The 17,206-nt window shown below is 35.1% G+C and overlaps 3 protein-coding genes across 3 annotated transcripts in view; 2 read left to right on the top strand and 1 right to left on the bottom strand.

Annotated features, from left to right (window-relative positions):
• The window catches only part of evi5a (ecotropic viral integration site 5a), a 16,897-nt gene extending 7,885 nt beyond the window's left edge, over positions 1-9,012 (top strand). Inside the window, exons 15-17 of the mRNA XM_016502181.1 lie at positions 675-818; positions 2,104-2,187; positions 8,468-9,012. Coding sequence (XP_016357667.1) covers positions 675-818; positions 2,104-2,187; positions 8,468-8,554 — 315 coding nt within the window. The 3' untranslated portion in view covers positions 8,555-9,012. The remainder of the gene's footprint in view (positions 1-674; positions 819-2,103; positions 2,188-8,467) is intronic.
• A 694-nt stretch (positions 9,013-9,706) lies between these two features.
• On the top strand, positions 9,707-14,482 carry gfi1aa (growth factor independent 1A transcription repressor a). The gene is made up of 7 exons (XM_016502180.1): positions 9,707-9,772; positions 11,661-11,824; positions 12,315-12,500; positions 12,852-13,210; positions 13,638-13,775; positions 13,854-14,019; positions 14,170-14,482. Exons 2-7 carry the CDS (start codon positions 11,719-11,721, stop codon positions 14,346-14,348), a joined length of 1,134 nt encoding a protein of 377 aa, XP_016357666.1. The 5' UTR covers positions 9,707-9,772; positions 11,661-11,718; the 3' UTR covers positions 14,349-14,482.
• A 654-nt stretch (positions 14,483-15,136) lies between these two features.
• The window catches only part of rpap2 (RNA polymerase II associated protein 2), a gene marked incomplete at its 5' end in the record, with an annotated part of 8,451 nt that continues 6,381 nt past the window's right edge, over positions 15,137-17,206 (bottom strand). Inside the window, one exon of the mRNA XM_016502164.1 lies at positions 15,137-15,325. Within this exon, the coding sequence (XP_016357650.1) occupies positions 15,172-15,325 (154 nt within the window). The remainder of the gene's footprint in view (positions 15,326-17,206) is intronic.

Genomic DNA, 17,206 nt, shown 5'->3' with positions numbered 1-17,206 from the left:
AAAAAAATAAGAATAAAATAAAATGCGCAGGACAGTATACTGTAGACTTAATAAATATTAAGATGAGCAGGAATATACAAGAGAAGAATGTGCAAACAGGTTGTACAGGGTAGTTACATAGTAGCAATAGAGGTAAAAAAGTAAAGAAATAAAATATTACAGAAATTGCTGTGTGCAAGTGACAATGTCAGTATATTAAGTGTCTTACTGATAATTAAGTGAAGTCATGTTGGTGTTAAGAGACTGAGTTTGAGTGTAGGAGCCTGATGGCCTGGGGGAAGAAGCTCCTCCTAATTATGTTAATTATTATTTGTTTATTTTATTAATTATGATTTTTACTTGTACTTTTATTAATTATGATTTGTTTATTTTTATTCAAATGCATAGGCTACATATTTCATTTACCAACTGGAGAATTTGTCAATATCATTGCATCATGATGAAACATCCTGAGATTTCAAAATGATTCTTATCTCTGATTGGGAAACATTACAAAGATGTCTAGAAATGTCTACGGGTTCGAAAGACAGGACACCTAAATCAGATTCTGACAAACTGAAATCACTTACACAGTTAGTACTGCAAATCAATGCTAAACTATGTCCTGACATGGGGTTGTTAAATGTGACCTAAAATTCAATCCTCTTGTTTTAACGGTTCTCTTCTCACTACAGAACAAAATGTACAGTAACCAGCTAAAACCAATTGAAGCACACATAAACAGCCAGCAAGATCATCTACAGGAGCTGACATCTCAGAACCAAGATCTGTGCAGCCAGTTACAACAGAGCAGACGGTTTTCAACTGTTCAATACAAGGTAACACCACACCTGACATCATCTGCTATTTGACAGTCTGGAGGTGTCTAATTACAGTGTCATTTACCCTCGCTGACTTCCTTTAGGCTAAATTAATCCTGGTCTGTACAAAGAGCATCATTAAATTTCTCTCACTCACCTCTTAAAGGTATATTTTAGGTTGAGCACAAGTTAAGCGTAGTCGACAGCATTTGTGGCATGAAACCACAAAAAGTTATTCCCAATTGTCTGCATCAAAAAAGCAAAAATCTGGGTTACAGTGAGGCACTTACAATGGAAGTGAATAGAATAAAATACTAAAACACTGTTTCAATTGTACAGCCACAAGACGTAAACAATATTATCATGATTCTGGTGTGAAATAACATTGTTCCGTGTAAAGTTATATTCAATTTTAAAACTTTGTGACCATGACAACACAATGCCATGAACACTAAAATATGATTTAAACAGCTTTACAGTCAAATAATACACAAGTTTTAACAGAATAATTAATCTAAGTGCTTTTATGGAATTTGAAACTACACATTTTTGCTTTTAAAACCTCCAAATATTAGTCCCATTTACTTCCATTGTAAGTAACCAAATTTGTTTTGTGATTTTTGTGATAATTAATATTATGCCAAAATGCAGTCTATTGAGCATATAACTAGCAACCTGGAATATTCCTTTAACTCATTTTCTGACTGACTGACAGTCACTGACAGAGGAAATGAAAGCACCTCACAATATACAAGCCTTTTCCATGAGCTCTAATCACAGTCCAAAAACAAAAACATAGTTCATTTGTAAAGCTCAGATCAGCGACTGTTCCATTTATTCATCACACATGACATATGACACACATGTGCAAGAGTGGCCTGTCTGTTGATCACCCAAACAGCTTTGAGGGAACCGGTATCTTCTGCTTTTCTAGAAGCAGATCTATGATAATATCTTTCTCACTCTGCTGGCCAAATCTTCAGATGCTGGCGTAGTTCACACACTCAGACCAGGCCTCCACATTGCACTTGTCTATCAGCTCTTTTATGCAGAAGTGATTTTGCAAGAAAATGCCAACATTGTATCTCACTTTACAGTGATGTGAAACAGACAACTGCTTGCATTAATGTCACTGCAAAAGAGTTCTGCACCGTATGGGCTAGTCTGGTGCGATGGTGGTAGACAAAAAGATTCGGATGAGTTTAAGTCTAATTTCAAAACACTGAATGTTACTTTACTGCTCATATTGTGACTCCAATTGCTGTGCTTCAGTGAATTTAAGAGGTGTTTACCTTTTCCCCAGCGAAAAGAAAAGCAGGACAAAGAAGCAGCAAACTTGACCATCATTGCAGTTCTTCAAAAGCAGATCACAGAGTTACAAATTCAAGTATGTTTGACCTTTTTCATTTCATGGCACATCAGTTTCTCTTTTTGCACTTCAATAGGCCCAGCAGTGTACTTATCCACAGTGTTGGGGGTAATATATTACAAGTAATGCAAGTTACGTAATCAGATTACTTTTTTCAAGTAACTAGTAAAGTAACACATTACTTTTTAATTTACAAGAGAATATCTTTCTTACATCTTTTTCTTCATCTGTATTCTACTGTACGGACGTAAATTTACTTTCCCTTCAGCCTGAGATTAATTTCACTTTTGGTGTGAAAAGGCTTTTATATTTGCTAAAAATAGAACTTTTTTATTTTAAAATCAAACAAGCAAGCCCTGTCCAGATTTAAAAAGTAATGCAAAAGTAACGTAACGCATTACTTTCCATAAAAAGTAACTAAGTAACGTAATTACTTAGTTACGCAATATTGTAATGCATTATTTTTAAAAGTAACTTTCCCCAACACTGCTTATCCATAGCTTCACAGACTGAATGTCAGTTTTGCTCATGAGTGATTGGACAATCAGTATTTATGGTCATTTTAGCTAATTCACAAATGAAAAGTAAAAGTCTGTCGTTTAAGGGTTAAATCACCCAAAAATGAAAATTACTTATCAGTTACTCACCCTTAATGAGGTTTGCTATCATGTGTCAAGCAAGTATGTTTAATGCTTCTGTTTACCGTATTTGATGTGCTCTATGTATGTGTGTTGATCAGTGTTTATATGTTAAAATATTTAATCTGTTCATCATAAAAAGTGATCAATAGACTTGGATTAAACCGCTCCAATTAATATGGATTACTGTTGCAATGTCTTTATGAACTCATACAAAATCAACAAAATCAACTTTTGAAAGAAATTCGACTTTCAGTGGAGGGACAGAAATGTCTCAGGTTTCATTAAAAATCCTCATTTGTGTTTTTTTGAAGATGAACAAACGTCAGGCTCAGAATGACATGACGATGAGTAATTAATGACAGAATTTTTATGCCTTTTGAAGGTTTAAAGCAGGGCTGCCCAAACTCGGTCCTGGAGGGCCGGTGTCCTGCAAAGTTTAGCTCCAACCCTAATCAAACACACCTGAACCAGCTAATCAAGCTCTTACTAGGCATGCTAGAAACTTCCCGGCAGGTGTGTTGAGGCAAGTTGGAACTAAACTCTGCAGGACACCGGCCCTCCAGGACCGAGTTTGGGCACCCCTGGTTTAAAGTTTCGATGATACAGAAGTAGCGACAGTTTTTTTTCAGTATTGTGACGTACATCTGAGCGTGAAGGCCTGTCCAAACCAAAGACGATAACTATAACTATAAAGTTTTAATAATCCTTCCAATTCTATGAGAATAGAAAAGTCCAACACAGAGGAACAATATAGTCTGAATCACTTTAATACATTTTTACCAACTGATGAATGATAGAAACATTGACACCCAATCAGAATCTACTCAACATTAAAGAGCATAAGAATGTAAAACAGTGAACAACAGAACCTTATAAAAACATCTTTTGGGGTGGACGATAATATAGTTATCATAATTGTTATCTTTCTATTTATCGTTCTTGGCATGAATGGGCCTAAACCTTATGTAAAAGAAAAAATGTAGAGTGAGGATATTTCTATCGGAGTTATAACATTTTACGAGGAAAAAAAAGAAGAAAGAAACATATATATATCACACATTCAGTTATTTTACATGTACAAATCCAGACATATTGCAAACTGGTATTTGTTATCATATTATTTTAATTTATCATTATAATCTTAAACACACTGGTTTGTAGTTCAAATAGTTTTACAGTTTACTGCACTGTTATTTGCCTATTGTGCTTAATGAAGTGGAAGTCTCACACATTCACAGAAAATAGCTTACTTCCGGATAACAAGCAGTTACAAAATAGACAGGGTGAATTTTAATTTCATGATTACTTTAAGCAAGGAAATTCAACTGCAGCTTATTCTGAGATGTAAAGATTTTCTAAATTTTGATTGTCACTTGCTAGCCACATGTTTTACACATCTTGTCAAGCCGAGGTGGTGCACCCAGACAAATAAATCTTCCAGTAAGACCGCAGATTACAATTAGACTGTGTTACTGTGTCAGAAGCTACATAGTGAAGCTAATACACGTATGAGCATGCTAATGCTAGGTACTGCAGCACATCAAGGCACAGAGGAACCAAAACGAAACTTCTGACATGAAATGAAATTAGTCAAATACACGTGTCACAATAAGCCATCAGAGCCATGATCACGCACGCATGCTGTGGAGCCAAACTTCTCCTTATTGAGAGAACATTTTCTCAAATAGCCACACAATGGCCAGGAAACTCTTAGCACCTCTCAACACGTCTGCCTCCATGTGATTTGTAGCACCCCACTGTTCAGTAGATTTACAACCAGAAACCCCGACGTGCAGGTTCACGATGAGCATAGCTGATTACAAAGATAACGGAAAACCTCCTCCCATTGTAACCGGTTAACCGTGCTGCCTGGTTCATTATTGTCTTGCCACATAGCATTGTCAAAAAGGTGCTAGTGAGATAAACTGCTGTTCACATGGTGCAACAAGAAGAGAATAAAGCCACGTGACAAACAATCAGTCTGTAGCTAACATATATGTGACCCTGAACCACAAAATCAGTCATAAGGGTCAATTTTTCGAAATTGAGATTTATACATCATCTGAAAGCTGAATAAATAAGCTTCCCATTGATGTATGGTTTGTTAGGATAGGACAATATTTGGCCGAGATACGTCTATTTGAAAATCTGGAATCTGAGGGTGCAAAAAAATAAAAATAAATATTGAGAAAATCGCCTTTAAAGTTGTCCAAATGAAGTTCTTAGCAATGCATATTACTAATCAAAAATTAAGTTTTAATATATTTACAGTAGGGAATTTACAAAATATCTTAAAGAAAAAGAAATGATCAATATTTATGAGAACTTTTATTTGAATATATATATTTTTAAATTCTTTAGAATTTATAACAACATATAAAATGAATAAACAATTGATGAAACCTACATCTTTTTCTAATGAAAACAATATTAACAAAATATATTAATTTTACTTGAATAAACTCCTTTTTCAAATTTAGACTACTTGGCATGAAAACCTTTGCTCTACAACACTTCAGGCTGCAGTTCATTTGATATACTTTATTTGCGATGTCACTTGCATTTATTATCTGTTTATAGTGCTTTCATATTTAGCAATAAAATTCAGTCCTAAAAGTGGGAAATATTAAAAAATGATTTTTATTTTATAATTTATATTCTATTCTGTTATTTTTGTAATTTCTATTAAAATAATACAAATATTTAAATATTTAATATTTGAATAAATATTACATATTTTTTACATCCTTTTTTATTATTTGAAAAAAAATAAATAAAATGAAAAAACTTTCTGCATTTTTAGATTTTCAAAAAACTTCATTCAGTATGATTTATAAGGTTGTTTCCTCATGGGGACCTGTCCCCACAAGGTCCAAATTTACTGGTATTACTATCATTGTGGGGAAATTTGCTCCCCATAACGTGATAAATACCAGGTACACACACACACACACACACACACATTTCTTAGGCATCTTTTAAAACCAATAAATTGTTTAATTCCTAGATGGATATTTTTTCCCAATATGAAGAAGTTTGATTTTACAGAGAGAAACTTTCCTGTAGTTTTGATTCTAATGCAGAAATTTGCCCATGATGTTTCCTACTCTTCCCTATCTGTAGCGAACAGAAACACTGTCAGTGGTTTGAGGTCTGGTGAGAAACTGCCATTATCAGAAAACCTGTAGGTGTGAGCGCCCCTAAACACCTCCTGCTTGCTGACTGATTTTCTGTGGTTTCGGTGGCAAGGGGAGCCAGTCTGATTAAATTAGATGGATTCTTATTTCTCATAATCTGGTTTGTTACTGATAGCATTGTGTTTAGCTCATAAATGTTGTAGTCAAAACTCTTTGGGAGATTGTGTTAGAGTTCTGTGATAGCTAGAAGTTCTCATATCAGTCTGTACTGATGTAGAAATATAATGCTGTTGTGTTTTAAACAGCAATAGGAATGTATGCATTCTCAACGTTAATTCCCACATGCGTGGTTTTGAATTGAGAGATGTGTGTGGCTATGATCAACATCTCCTTATTTAAAGAGCTGCTAAGCCATGTGCCATCTCTGATTGCTCTCTGGTTGAGCTGTAGTCTCAAATTTAGAAATAACACTCTAAAAAAAAGATGGTTCTTTAAAGGTTCTTTACATGCAGTAATGGTTTTATTTAGAACCATAGCATTCTGAAGAACCCTTTTATGCTGAAGTGCTCACATACTACTTTTGGCCTTCATAAACAATTGTTTTGACAAACAAATTAAAATAGACAAACTGTATATCTAAACTCAGTTGTGCATTTCAGATGCTGTCAAATCCTACAACCTCATCATCTGCAGAGAGAAACTGCCATTCAATCACAACAAAATACAGATAATAATTAACTTAAAGGCATCATAGAGGGTTGTGAAGATATTTCACTGGAGCTTGGTCTTCAATACACTATTTTATGTTCTATTTTGTTTTATTTCTTTAAGCAAACAATTGTTTTCACAATGAATTGTCATTCATTAATGTATTCTGCTATTAACTGTTGTTAGAACACTGTCATTTGTGCTAGAGTTTCACGTAAAAAAGTACCTGACAAGTTGTTGTTGTTGTTGATTTTATGTAAAACTCTAATAGACACTTCAAGATATTATAAGACCAGGCAGATAGAGGGGTAAAAAAACAATATTAATAAATAATGTATACAAATAATACTATGATATTAACATACTAATATTAATGAAAAACTATCATTAAAAAGGTATATAGCAAAACCTATATAGCATTTTCAAAGCATGGTTCTATATGGAACCCTATAAAAAAGGTTCTATTTAGCACTAAAAAGGGTTCTGCTATTGTTACAAGCCGAAGAACCCTTTTCTGGTACTATTTAGAACCATTTTTCTTAAGAGTGTGGTCGTGAAAGCTTGTATACGTCTCATTCTTTCTTCTCATAAAAGTGAACGCTCTGAGAACCTTGAAACCTCAAACCATTATCACGGCTACTTTATGCAGCTATTTCAATCACGTACTCACTAAAGAGATGCAGAAAGTCTCTGCCATAGAAGAAAGCAGAGAAAGAAAAAAATACGTCAGTGTTTCAGAAGTATTGACCTATTGCTGCAGTCATAGTGTCTGTTCAAGTCTGTCTTTGGTTTCCTGTTCTTGATGTGAGGAGGTTTGTCACGTTTACACTCTGTGCTGAGATAGACTGCGTCTGTACTTTGACTTCGCATTTGCTCTTTATACTGCTATTAGCTTTAGTCTTGAAGGACTGAAGACAGAGGACAAATGAGTTGGACTTTCATCATAACATCAATTCTAAGTAGACCACGGTAGCAGAATATTAAAAACATGTTTAAATGTTTAAATAAATTTGAATACATAATTAATTTGAATTCATTTTCATTTTAAAACATAATTTTAAAAATAATAGAAAATAAATACATAAATAAAATGAAAATAAATACAGTTAAAAATGAAAACAAATAAATATTTTTTTAAATGCATTTAAATTAGAATAATTAGTCATCCCATTATTATTGTTATTCATTAAAAAAACACTTACTATATTACTATATATTCAACAAAACCAATCTCTAAGACAGTGAATGCAAATATCTGACTCTACATGTCACTATGCTATCTGCAAAGACACACTAAATCTATAACTAGGCCTGCAACAGAATATTAAGAATTAATAGACCTATCAAAGGCAAGATAATAGATAAAGAAACAAAAATGCACTATGAGGATTTTTTTTTTTGCCTAAATATGTGAGACATCTTTTTTCACTTTCTGTGGCAATTGTGGTTAATTGTGGTAATTCTGCATATGCATATGTCAGTGTAGACACATTAGTGCTGTGTGCCTTAAAGAGACAGTTCACCTAAAAAATGAAAATTCTGTCATCATTTACTCACCCTCATGTCATTCCAAATCTGTATGACTTTTTCCTTCTGTGCAACACAAGAGAAAATATTTTGTGTTCTGCAGAAGAAAGAAAGAAAATCATACAGGTTTGAAACTATGTGCATACGATATTTTTGGATGGATTATCTCTTTAAAGCTTAAGTGCCAATATAATCATGCCTTAAATGTTAGGTTCTGTATAATGTTTTCAATCAGAATGATTATGTAGTCTTTGTGTAATACAGGATTGATCTAATTCTTTACAGATTCAAAGCCTCTCCAAACATACTATGTTTTCTCAACCCGCACCGAGGCCTTCCACATCCACCTCTCGGAAGCACAATGACACCTAAAAATGGACAGCTGCCCTAACGTCCCGTCATCCTATCTCCAGAAGCACGCCATCCGGTGAGACACTGAAGATGTTCTATTAAGAGCGCTACCCACAGCTGCAGTGTCCACTATGAGAGAGTCTTCACAGCCCCAGCTTTTAAACATGCTGCAACACTTTGAGTGTCATGAGCAGAGACACACTGTGACAGTTTTGCCATTAACACTTGAAAGTGACAGCAAGATTTCTCATTCTTAGCAAAAAAAAAAAAAGTTGTTAAATGTCTTAGATCTAACATTCAAGTAAACATCACAAAGCACTTAGTACTGTCACACTGTAAAAGAGGTTTTAGTCATGGTCAGCCGCAAGTATCTTAATGCTGGATACCTGTACTGAAAATCCGACTGATTGAACAACAGTGATTTCAGCCAAATGAATCTCTATTTGACCCAGTGTCACTGGAATTTATAGTGTTTTAGCCTCCAGGATTTCTCTCTGCTGTTTCAAATGTATAAGGATTTGATCAACTTTATGTCAGTGTCAGTAAATAAATCAATATGCAGTGAACAGCACATATGTAATGCACTGAAATATCAGTTCATTTTTAAACAATTTTCACACTGTGTACTATGATCAATGGTATAGTGATAATAATATAAGATTATTTAATCATTTTAATCTGTCTTTTCTTTTATTATTTTCTCTTTATGTTCTTCTATAAAACCTATGTCTCAAATCTACAAATATAATTAAAAAATGTATTTTAATTCGAAATCGAAAACACGTTCATCATAGAAGAGGTGTATTCAAGTCATTGTATGTATGGATTGCATTTGAATGTATTTTTGAAAATACAATAACACCCAGCGTTGGCTGAAATGTTATTTCTGTAAGAATAATTGCAGAAAACCACACCTGGGGCAAATATAAAATCGTCCCACATAGACAAGAAGCCAAAAATCCTAATGTGATTTAGATCACTATGGGCGTCTACAGTAATCAGACTACATCATAACATGCAGTTCATAGAACAACCATTTAGGTTCTTTTTCAACTGGCATTCAAATGCATGGAGTTGTCGCTGCAGGCACTTACAAAAATGGGGTGAAATGTTTGTGAGACACGATCAAACACGGTCGCGTTCAGGAAGTTAAAATGTGTATTTAAGGCGCGTGTTTGCGCGGAGGCAGGTCGAGCGCAGCAGTCATCAGTAGCGGAGCACAACAGCGCAGCGCAACAGGTGAGTCCCGTCCTGACTCAGGACAATCAGTTTAGACCGACAGCGTGCAGCAGACTTTAATCTTGATGGATGCCTTACTTCTCTTACCTCGATTTCTAATTGCATTTTCATTCGAATAGAAGGCAGGTGTCATAACTTAAAAAATTCGCTTTGGATAAAGTTTCAGTTATCTTGACGCATTGACCGAGGTACGTTTTAAGAAATCTTCGTGTCTGCACATACTTTGCTAGGTAGGCTAATTCTAACTTTATGGAGAAATTTTAAGAGATAGCCTACTAGTAGTCACACACTTAGAGTGTGCACAGCCGGTGCGCCAAAGTTTTTCCCATTCACAGCCTGACTGGTAGTAGTTCAACATCACTAAAGCCAGTTTATACAACCTCCGCGTTGGTCTTTCAATGTTGTTAAATTTGGATTCAGCTGCAGACAGAACATTACATTGCCTAATGCAGGAGTTTTCAAACGGGGTCCGGGGACCCCCATGGGGCGCAAGGGGGTGCTAGGGGGTCTGGGGAAAATGTCAGATTAAAAGAAAAATGTAAAATGAAACGGAAAATGGAAATTAAACAAAATGGGAAAGGTAACATTTTATCAAAATGTAACAATATAATGATTTTATATTGCTTTCTATAGACTAATCTGAAATAATGAGAAGAATCACTATTTGATTCTTTCGATAGGCCCAGTTTTAACTTAGCATAAGAAATAAAAAGCATGTGCTTTTGTGAAGCATACACTTGTTATTTATCATATTTTATTTTTATTTGATTATTTATAGTTATCGTTCCTTCCTTTTTCATGCGTATAAGGTAGCCTAAAGATATGTTGTACATAGGCTATTGCATCATATTATCTCTCCTTTATCTTGTTTATTGCTTTCAAGGTATAAAACTGCTTTGGAGCAGTATTTTTGTAAAAAGTGTTGCTATACAAATAGCATAGGCTACTTAATTAAAAATGTTTCTTCTCAGGTTTAAGTCAACAGAAAAGATATACATTATGAACTACAACTTAAATATTTTCAAGATAACAGCTATGATAATAATTTCTTTTGGCTTTAGTACAATACAAAAGCCAATTATTTAATTGTGAATGTAACATGTATGCATGAAAATATAGCTCATGTTCATGGATGCTGAACAATTGTCCTAAATGAATGGTCACGATTTATAAAAAAAAAATTCGCCGTTTTCCAACAGAATTACGCGATCAGTAGAGGTAGTAGCCTATAATGCCGTGACACATAGCTAGGCTATATAAATGCACAGAGAACAACCAATTAAATATTTTCTTTAGCTAGCCTACTACTTAAGTTTTCTATTAACTATGATATTAGCCCATAACCTGAACAACATGTCATTGTGCCTGAGACAAAAATAAAGGTGCTATTCATAATTCTAACCTTTTCAAATAGGCTTAAATGATCGTCTTAATTTAATAACACGGCCTTATTATTAGGGAAATAAATATATAGTGTTAAATGCTTGTTGAAACTGTTTGTACTTGCATTTGATGTTCCTTAAGTCTCGACATCAGGTGATTAACGACTAAAACAAAACCAAGTAGTTATTGGCAATGATACCCTGGGCTCCATTGCAGGCCGTGGAAGTGACGTGAGGTTGGTAGGCTATATCACGCTGACAGAGGATCAGTTTACTAAACAAGGCTTTGAGATCAAGTTGCCAAGAGGGAGCCTATAACAAAGTGTGCCGTGGAGTGCCTCGACTTCAAATCGTTTTTGCTTTATTTGGGAGGTTTTGATTGCAAAAGGCTGCATGGTAGAGATTTGACAGACCAATCCTATTGAGTTCTGTGAAGATCAGGTGCACAGGTGCACATTTCTTCACACCGGTGCTCTCGATCTAAATCCATTTTGCTCCATTTTTAGGCAGGATTGGAGAGCCGTGAGTGATTGTTGACCCTGAACCTGATAACGGAGAGTAAACATGCCGAGGTCATTTTTGGTGAAGAGCAAACGAGCGCACAGTTATCACCAACCCCGTTACCTGGATGACAACTGCATCCCAATTGAGAAACTTCTCACATGCCAAGGTACGAACTATAGGTCCAAATTAAAATAGCTACTATAGTAATTTATAGTAAATACTAAAGTGTTTTTGAACCATACTGTAGTAAAGTGTATTATACTGTATAGTATTTACAACACTTTGTTAATGAATGCTACAGCATACTGTAGTATTAACTATAGTGAACTGATAAACTGTAATAAATACTGTGGTATACTTTAGTTTTTACTACACTGTAGTGTATTGTAGTAAAATATTCCCTATAGTTGTAGAAAACTTAGTACAGTATTGGGTACAGTAATTTGTTTGTATTACTATATTTGTTATATTACCACAGCAACTATAGAATTACCACAACAGATTAATTCAAGTACTTTACTATAGTATGGTTCAAAAACACTATAGTATTTACTATAAATTACTATAGTATTTTTTCATGTGGGTAGTAATCAGGCATTGAAAAACGTTAATTAAAATAAAGATGGCTAATGCATTGTGAATTTTATTGGGTTTAGAAAGTCAAATGGGGCAGATCCCCGAGAGCCCGGTGGAGGTGGGTAATCATTCCCCTAAGGCCAGCATGGTGTGCACAGCGGATCATTCCTCTCAGCAGTCCCCGCTGAGCTGCGAGGGCAGTGTGTGTGACCGCTCATCCGACTATGAGGACTTCTGGAGACCTCTGTCATCGGGAACCTCTCCAGGTTGACATGTCATTCTCTCTCACTCTCAAAAAAGTTACAAAACTGTCACTGTGGCGGTAGCCTATACCTTTCAAAACAAACATGTACACAGTAGATAGCCTATTATGCTGGCTACTTAATGTGTAGGCTACGTTAGTAGCCTACCAATAACCTACACACCTTTGCTAAAATGTAGGCTAGCCTACCATTTAGGGTTAAATAAGGCGTAACCTAGCTTGCCTACCTTTTATATAGGGTACCGACACTTTGACAGCTTTGTAACATTTTTTTGGGAGTGTATCGATTTTACAGTTATGAAAACGCTTGTGCACAATACTCATTACACTTTCCTTTCAAAACATTTCACTCTAGATCTGGATAAATGCCCGGTGTCTTCTCCAGATGACTCTCAGCCCTTCGACATGACTTTCCGTCCGTATGTTTGGGCCCATTCAACATCCGAACTTAGACACCTCATTCAATCCTGCAACCGTGTTTCTGTGGATTCAGACATGGACAGAAGACCGGGTGCCCATCTACTCATTGAACCAACACAATCCGGGCGATTTTACCAGGACTATGGCTCTCTGACCACTAATTTGTTGGACAAAAGAGGCTTTTATGCCGACATCAAGATGTCAACTAAAGCAGCAGAAATTGACTCAGAGTCTGATATTATGTGCACGCGTCTTCAGCCAAATGGGTCGTACAAATGCGTAAAATGCACTAAGGTATCAACATTTCTATTATTTAGTGACTTCTAAAAATATATTTCTAGGCTATAGGCTATTTCTATCAGCAGCTTGTCCTTAACTATTCGCTCCAAATGATCTATTAAAAGAATAGAAAGTAATAGTTTTAAGAAATTCATAATTAGTAGGCTATTTGTCTAGAAAACGAATTTCCAGTATTTAAGTAGGCTATAGTAGCATATTTAAGCCCGTTCACACCAAGAACAACTTGGTTATATCGTCCACAACAAGGTTCTGTTTATTAAGCGCACGCTGCAGTAGCCTATGCCATAGCCTATCTGCCGCTATCAAACGACTGTTTAAAATTATATAAAATTAATTTTAAATTATTTAAAATTGAGAATTATGTTTCTTCTTCTAAACACTTGCACTAAACAGTTCTAAACATGCTTTTGTTCTTAAACAGGTGTTTTCGACCCCTCATGGGCTAGAAGTTCATGTGCGGCGGTCACATAGTGGCACGAGGCCCTTCGCGTGCGAAATCTGTGGAAAAACGTTCGGCCACGCCGTCAGCCTGGAGCAACATAAAGCTGTACATTCACAAGTAGGGCCTAAGCTTGCATCATCACAATATTTCATAATTCTGCCAGACGATCTCACTAATGACATTTTTTTCCGGCAGGAAAGGGTCTTCAGCTGCAAAATATGCGACAAAAGCTTCAAGAGGTCGTCCACTTTGTCCACGCACCTCCTCATCCATTCTGACACCAGACCGTATCCCTGTCAGTACTGCGGCAAACGATTCCACCAGAAATCGGATATGAAAAAACACACGTTCATTCATACAGGTGATTTATATTTTGATGAAAATAATGCACATACATTTTTCTGTCAAGTAGCCTACTGTTTGTGCAGTGATAAAGTCCATGTGAGTCAAAGTTTTGCTGAGACTAAAGAAAAAAAAAAAAGAGAAAAAATATTCTTTATATATTTTACAGGTGAAAAGCCCCACAAGTGTCAAGTGTGTGGCAAAGCCTTCAGTCAGAGTTCAAACCTCATCACGCACAGCAGAAAACACACAGGATTCAAGCCTTTCGGATGCGAACTTTGTGGCAAAGGCTTTCAGCGCAAAGTAGATCTGAGGAGGCACAAAGAAACACAACATGGACTAAAATAATAAGACCAAAAATATTATTTTTATGACTCTTTGTTTGCACGTGACACTTTGTAGAATTAGAAGGTAGCCTAATATTGTGTGGTTTTATGGATTAAGGCAATTTAGCAGTCAGAAATTTCAGATGCTCATGACAATTCCCGTTTTTTGTAACAAGCTGTGATATTTTCTCTTTGCCAAGTATTAAAAAAATTAACAAAATATCAGTTCTTATATTTTTACTTCAAAATATGTATTAAACATTTAAATGGATTAAAATGAAATGCTCCATCATAAGATCAATATGTAGGACAAAACAAATTTCATCAAGTCTGTAAACACATATTCTTGTGATGGTTCCAATCCTTACAGCAATTTACATTTACATTAACATTTAGCAGACTTGCAAGCAATGTACCTGTCAAACAAAGTAGTGGCTTGAAAATGAACATTTGAGGTAATTTATGTTGTAGAAGAAAACATGAAAGTACAAATTAACCACTACACCACTTTAACCACATATTTTTAATCTAAGAATATATTCTGCAATGTGTTGTACTGCATTTTAAGGTTTAATAAATGTGTTTAGAAAAAAAATCCTGACGTCATCAAGAGCATTACTTTGCATTTGCATTTAACATACTGGAATTTTTCAGAGTGAAGAATCCTTCAAAACTTCTGCTTAAGAGTAAAGAAGGTTTTTTTCCCCAAGCATATAAACAATGGATAGTTACAAACTACTAGATATCAATTACTTAAATAAAATATTGAGTATTTAAAAAGGAAATGATGCACAGAATCATTGTTTCAGGTAGGTTTTTAATATAAACTAAATGTGTGTGGTACATTATGTTTGTGGAGTAACAAAGGGTTTGAAGAGCAGCATGAGATTGTGTAGATCTTTGTCCTCCAATTTCAGCTCGCTCATGATAGAGGAGATGTACTCCAATGAAGATGGACTAGCCAATGACTCTCTTAGCAATGGTGACACTTCTGTTAATCTGAACAAATAAAACAGCTTTAGCACCACAGGCATGTAAACAGGTATGATTCAAAACAAAGGTTAGAGAGAATAGAGAGCACTTTGAAATTGTCACAGACAGAATATTTAACTTCAATACTATTAAGTACACACCTGTTAATTAAATGATCTGTTTAGGTATTGAAAATAATGATTCAATGTAAAGTTAAACACAAACACCTGCATTTATGCTACTTTAAGAAGTCATCCATCCATAGTTCTTCTTTCTCGAAGAGAAAAAAGGGTTATTGCAGCAGCTCGGATTCAACCTGTTCTACAGTTTCTGGTGCTTTATCTATTATTGAACTGCTCTCAACAAAAGCCCAAAAGGCCAGTGGCACACCTGACATAAGGCACAGAGAGGTGTGCTTCCAAATTATTCATGAAGGGAAAATAACAGGCCCATTGCTGATAAACAGATTGAAAGCCTCAAATGGTCTCTGAAACTAAATGTAGATGAGCAGCCAAAAACAGTTTGAAATACACTGAGATCAGTGAACAGTTATTTCCAATACATAATGTTATTAAAGGTATTTTCAAGCACATCATTCCAAACATGTCCCATCAAAACTAACACTTTAGATTTAGTAACACTATTCACTATTTTCCAAGAGTTTTCCCTTAAAAAAAACGTATTTATAGCAAGAAAGGTAGTCGTTGTAGTAGTTATGTTTAGATATGATGTAGGGTTAAGGGATCTAGAATAAGGTCATGCAGAATGAGGCATTAATATGTGCTTTAAAAGTACTAATAAACAGCCAATATGCTAGCAATATGCATGCTAATAAGCAACTAGTTAATAATGAATAGTGATCCCTAATTTAAAGTTACCAAACAAAGTTATAACACATACTTTTGGGGGTTCTCAGAACATCACAATTTTTACCCTGCTGATGCACATTTGTTCTCATGGGATCTAATAACCAAACAAAGCTTTTCTTTGATGAACTGGTGAAATTCTCCAGCCAGTCAATAATAAATCAGAGCCATGTCTTTAGGCAGATCTTTAAATGAGGAGTGGTTTAATTGGGGTTGCATGTTGGCTCTTCAGGTGGAATGTTTCCCATGCTGTTACTGCAGCATCACGGATCCACAGCAATCAGGCCGTGATAAGATATGGGCTTCTGTTGACACAGCCAGGGAGCAGCACGGAACTCTCCTCAGAGTTAGTGGCTCTGTCAAGCATTCATAAACCTGAGGGAAGTCATACACACCACCTGGCACTATACAAACATGATTGTGTAGCCTTTTCTACCACACACACATTATACGCACTTTAAAACAATGTAATTTCCTTTAACAGAACTGCAAGATGGCATTCTGAAACTGTCTCGAGTCAATGACAAATAAGAGAGTTACCAGTAAATCAAAGGAAGAATCTAGTTTGAAATGTGCAAAAATGTAATTATAATTAACATTTTCCTACCATATATACATGTGAGTGTACACACCTTAATAATTTGATTTAAATAAATAAATATATTATATATATATATATATATTCTTTCTTCAATTTTAAATATAGTTTTAAAAGTTTTTATTAACAAATATCATGAATTATTATATTTGGGGAGTCACAGCTTATTACATTTTACAACCTGGGCTAAACTTGCCTCGCCATAAAAATATCAAATTATGATATTTTAGAGACTTACTGACCTTGACACATAGTCATGAGGGTCTACAGGGGTGCTTTTTATGATATTTTGATTTTCAAAGAGTTTTATTTTTTTCTGCATATAGGTAGTGCTACATGACAGATTTTTTTAATTAATAGAGCCAGCAAATCTCTCTCTATATGTGTGTGTATACATACATACATACATACATACATATACATATACATATACATATACATATA

This window comes from Sinocyclocheilus anshuiensis, unplaced genomic scaffold (genome assembly GCF_001515605.1).
Source record: "Sinocyclocheilus anshuiensis isolate Anshui unplaced genomic scaffold, SAMN03320099.WGS_v1.1 scaffold718, whole genome shotgun sequence".
Lineage (NCBI taxonomy): Eukaryota > Metazoa > Chordata > Actinopteri > Cypriniformes > Cyprinidae > Sinocyclocheilus > Sinocyclocheilus anshuiensis.
The sequence above is the reverse complement of the archived record's forward strand: the minus strand, read 5'-3'. Positions and strand labels throughout refer to the sequence as shown.

Bases quoted from the DNA above. Each gene is read 5' to 3' on its own strand.
- gfi1aa (XM_016502180.1), top strand. From the start codon at position 11,719: ATGCCGAGGTCATTTTTGGTGAAGAGCAAACGAGCGCACAGTTATCAC. The intron at 11,825-12,314 runs GTACGAACTATA...TATTGGGTTTAG, and splicing joins GAAACTTCTCACATGCCAAG to AAAGTCAAATGGGGCAGATC. The intron at 13,776-13,853 runs GTAGGGCCTAAG...TTTTTCCGGCAG, and splicing joins ATAAAGCTGTACATTCACAA to GAAAGGGTCTTCAGCTGCAA.